We start from the raw sequence: 4,868 nt of genomic DNA on the forward strand, positions 1-4,868 counted from the left end.
GTGTGCATCATATACCCACGTCCATCCGTAACGATTTTACGCGATATGCAGGTATGTTTATAATAACATGATGATCCATTGTGATGGGTACAATGATAATAATAATAATAATAATAATAATAATAATATTATGCGTTATGCACGCGGACTGCAAGAAAGAATAGTACGAACAGTTCAAAAACAAAAACGCGTACTTACCAATAACGAAGACGATGACAATAATGTGCCTAATATATTGTAATAATATAATATTGTGTACGTGACGTGTTCAAAAATGTTTTTGTTTCATGTGTCGGAACAGCTAGCGTATTATTCTATTATTCTATACGCTGCAATGCGCGGGCTATAAAGGCAACAATTTTGTCGTTTGCGCTTCGGGCCGCGCGAGCAGCTGCAGCTGTCGGCCACGCGACTCGACCGGAAACCTTTCGTGGCCACCGGACCGCGGCGGCGGCGACGACGACGACGGCTATTACGACTAGTTCTTCCGCCGACCTTTACGTGCCGCCGAGACGTTTGCCGTCCCACGCGTGCGTAAAATAATGTAAAATATAATATAATAATAGATTATATACAATAGATTATCGGATGGCAGTCTATAGACGAAGACTAGCTGCTTGTTCCGCTCCGTGTCTTTTCAACGGAAGTACCTTGTATAAACTATACGTCATATTATTATGCCTATATAATACCGCATAATACAATATTGTATAATTATGTGTCATGTGCGAAAACAGTACCTTATTAACCCGTTCATCAGCCTGAAATTAATCAATACCGAAATTAAAACGTGCGTTTTTGCTGTCAAGACATCTCGCGCGCCTGACGCCAATGTATTATTATTATAATTATAAATTATAAGGCATTGGCGGTAGTTTCGATAACGTCTATATTTTTGCAATTGCGTCGCGTTATCGAGATATATACCTAGGTAGTAGGTATATACCATGAATGGGCCTGTTTGGAATGGAGGGGAGTGGTGAACCCGGCGATGGTTCTAAAACCATATTAAACCGCTGATTAATTCATTTGGGAGAATGACCCAAAAATTTACCAGTAGCCGGCATAGGGAAATTATATGTCCCAAAGCTGAATTGGGAGCTAGGAGTAACCCCGTAGTGAATAATTATTCTTCGGGTAACGGTGCAGATGATTGAGAAATAAACCTGAATTTCAACCGGCGATGCCGATTGACCGAAGCCTAGGATAAGAAAAAAAAAGGTGCTGGTGAAGGCCGGGGGACAAGTTCGTAGTCATTACCCTTCCAGCAGAGAGATGGACTTAGCCCGACATCGGAGTCCCAGTAGACCAGAAGCTGTTTGGTGTATGAGTGTTAAACTTATATTATGAAATAAGAGGTAAATCTTTCAACTTGTGCAATGGTTTAAAACAAAGAAGAAGATGTTATATTATTATCAGTATCGTTATTTTGGTTAGACGTGACCATATGACGCGACTCTAAATTATAAGACTCCCGGCCTGTTCAGTTTGACACTTAACTATTCATTATAATATTCGAACTCGTCGTCCGATAACAGTATCATTTCGTATGGATTTTTGTGACGACAGCCAACGTTAATTTCGATCAGTGGCGATAATAACACATGATAACAATGTTGTCATTATGCAGTCGACGGCCGTGGCGTATTATATTATTTTTCTGGCCTCAAACGGTCGCCCGTGACGACTCATCACACGACGCGCGTCGGTTTGTTTACTAACGAACGAGCATTATAACATTATATTTTAATATCATACATATTATACAGACATCGTACGCCGCCGGCTATATTTACGGACAGCTACGATTGACGGACATTGAACGAGAAAAAATCAAATCACTCCACACCCGCCTACAGTCACCGCGTGGTATCGTACGACATAGTTTTTAACAGAAAATTGACTTCGCCTACGTCAAAGTTAACGCCGAGTGGAGATCATCGCGATGACCGACGCCAAATCGAAACGTGGCGTGTCGTTGGAGGACCCGCAGCTCAACACCGACTTCACGTACAACTTAGACTCGTGCGTGGTGCAGGGTTCGCGGGAGGACAGGGACACGACAGCCACCGGACAGGGCGTAGTGGAACGCGTGTGGATCACAAGCCGGCCGCCGAGGCTGGGCCACGGCGTCGAGCCGACGGTCACTGCGCGCCGTACGTACGTGATGCTCACGTACGTGCAGGGCCAGATGATCGACACCGGCGAGATGATCTGCAAAAAGGTGTGCACGATTGGCGGCAAGGACGACTCGGTCAACACGGCCGCCGCTGCCAACCCCAACAAGCAGGCGTCGTCGTGTCCCCGCGGTCAGCCGTGTGACTGACGAGATCTCTCCGTACCATGATAATATTTTATATAATATGATGATAATAGAAAAATTATAGTGTGTCGATATTATAAACAAGAAATAAAAACTATAAACATCCGATATCTTATTATAATATAATATTTAAATATATATTATGATTATCCAATAACGAAAAAATTGCTGGTGTTACATACTCGATTGACATTGCTGAAATCTGGACGAGTTAATGATTTTTTTTTCTCTTCAAGTTTGTAGTTAAAAATGTCTAATCTCCAGCAATAGGTACAAAATATAGTTTAACACGTGAATTCAGATAGTGTTATTAATTTTGCTCTGATCAAAAACAGTTAAAAAATATAATCACTTGGAAGTATTAAACTTAATATATAATATTATATAGGTACACACATATTTACTAACCTTAAAGTTTACGTTTTACATTAACTCATTTGGTAACTGTATGTCTTTATTGGATATATCCTTAACTTTTAAGTTTATAATAATAAGTTGTATAAATAAATACAAATAGGTGCTCATTTTAGATTTTGACGGTAATATAAATACCCATACGTATTAACTATTCAAAAACACACGTTATGTGCAAACCCATTTAAAAAAATTAAATACAATTTGATTATATTTATTATTTTTAAAAGGATTATGGTATAAAAATAAAGTTTTTTCAATTTAGAGTCTAGCTGTCTTCTTATTATACTATTTTATAAAATAAATGATATGATATATTATATCGAATCCATACTAATTGTTTAAATATAAAATCTATATTATAATATAGTCTACATCGGTGATTATCATAATGAACTCTCCAGCGTGACGTATCGTGGTCGTTGTGCACATAATATATTATAACACCGTGCATATTGTATTTTGTTTCAAAATGCATAACCCATTATAATTTATAATATAGTTTAACGAATAATTGTTTGTAATTGACGTTATTATCAGTCACTCGGTTAGAGATTTCAAGATATTTTAAATTCGATTTAAGCCGATAATCGTATTTGATTTTATTTACTCCTCATATTATACAATACAATATATTATTTAATGGATGGATAGAGTAGAGATTACTACCCATAATTTGACTTATTTGACACATACGCGTGGTATACATCTCGACGTGAAATCTATTTGCCCGCGGACCCTCGCGTCCCGGCAACGAATAAAATACCTGCCACAGCTATTACAGGGGATTTTGGGGGCTTGGCATGTTATATAGGTAAATCGACAATCGTAAATTGCTCCTGCATGGTAAACATTTACAAATACGAAAATCCGTTCACGGTAACTACATCACTTGTATACCTATAGTGGAATTATTTTTAGCTTGCGTATGCCCATATACTCTTCGTCGCTTGTCTGATAGCCCGCCAAAATATGAAACGAGCGACAAAGACACGAACCGAGTCTACACAATCATACTATACGACATAATATTATTATATAATACCCATCATGTTGCCGCCGGCCGGACCGTGGTCGTCGGCCCGTGACATCGTGTGTGTGTGTACAACAATATTATAATATTGTTTTCTTGTGCGGACGAATTATGTGTGGATAACACACCCCCACAACAATAAAGGCGCCATATGCGTCCTGCAGAAGGGGGTATTAGCACCTTGTGCTTTTTCCCATAGAAGAAAACCGTATCACACACACGCGCTCGCGCCCATCACACACACACGATATAATAACATTGCAACCTTTAGTCGTCGTCGTCGCGCCATGTGTCTTATACGCGGCCGGTAATGACTAAAAAATAAAAATGCAGAGAGTACACACACACACAAATGTACTCACGATACCGGAATTTGCCGGGCCAATGATTCGCCGGCAGGTGCCAAAGGGTCTTCTACTTCTGCTGTGCATATATATATATGCGTATAATATGCTCGTCGCGTATATTATACATGGTACTATTAGTGGTAGGTAGGTATAGGTACTGCTACCACGGTATATATACGTGCGGTCCGCAGTGCGCCGACGGCACAAGAGTTCCGCACAGTTGACTTCTGGAAGGAACTACGGTGAGTGGCCGTGCCGAAAACACCCGGCCGCCGTGGCAAAAGCTCTATACGCGTTGCATTGACGATGACGACGGCTGCGTCTTCCGACTGTATAATTCCTACATCGACTACGTGTACACTGAATAGGCACATTTTATATTGTATCGCATCATATTTTTATATTATATTGTATTGTAGTTTTTAGCGGGACGATTTTTAATCGTGTCCGGGCGGAAGTTTATTAGTTATATCTAGCTATATATACTAGTATAATATAGTCTGGTATACCTATATATTACATTAATACGCAATATTATTAATTTTCGTCCTCACTAGGCACATTAACATGTCTCTTTATTTTTTGCGTGCACTCTTTTTTTTAACATCAATAATATATTTAATGTATATACCAACCACGATCGCGTCACGTTTATATTAAGTTCTATATTCTAGTCATATACAGTTCCGTAAAAAGAGCGCGGTCTATATAGGTATATTAGATACATTATACAGTGACGACCCATATTAAA

General features: G+C 39.3%; 1 protein-coding gene across 1 annotated transcript; it reads left to right on the forward strand.

Moving 5' to 3' along the window:
• Positions 1-1,485: 1,485 nt before the first annotated feature.
• LOC115034285 lies at positions 1,486-2,431 on the forward strand. Its single transcript, XM_029490661.1, has 2 exons — positions 1,486-1,708; positions 1,770-2,431. Exon 2 carries the CDS (start codon positions 1,946-1,948, stop codon positions 2,324-2,326), a length of 381 nt encoding a protein of 126 aa, XP_029346521.1. The 5' UTR covers positions 1,486-1,708; positions 1,770-1,945; the 3' UTR covers positions 2,327-2,431.
• The last annotated feature ends 2,437 nt before the right edge of the window (positions 2,432-4,868 follow it).

This window comes from Acyrthosiphon pisum, chromosome A2 (genome assembly GCF_005508785.2).
Source record: "Acyrthosiphon pisum isolate AL4f chromosome A2, pea_aphid_22Mar2018_4r6ur, whole genome shotgun sequence".
Taxonomy (NCBI): Eukaryota; Metazoa; Arthropoda; class Insecta; order Hemiptera; family Aphididae; genus Acyrthosiphon; species Acyrthosiphon pisum.

Excerpts from the sequence above, each read along its gene's own strand:
- LOC115034285 (XM_029490661.1), top strand. The coding sequence starts at position 1,946 with ATGACCGACGCCAAATCGAAACGTGGCGTGTCGTTGGAGGACCCGCAG.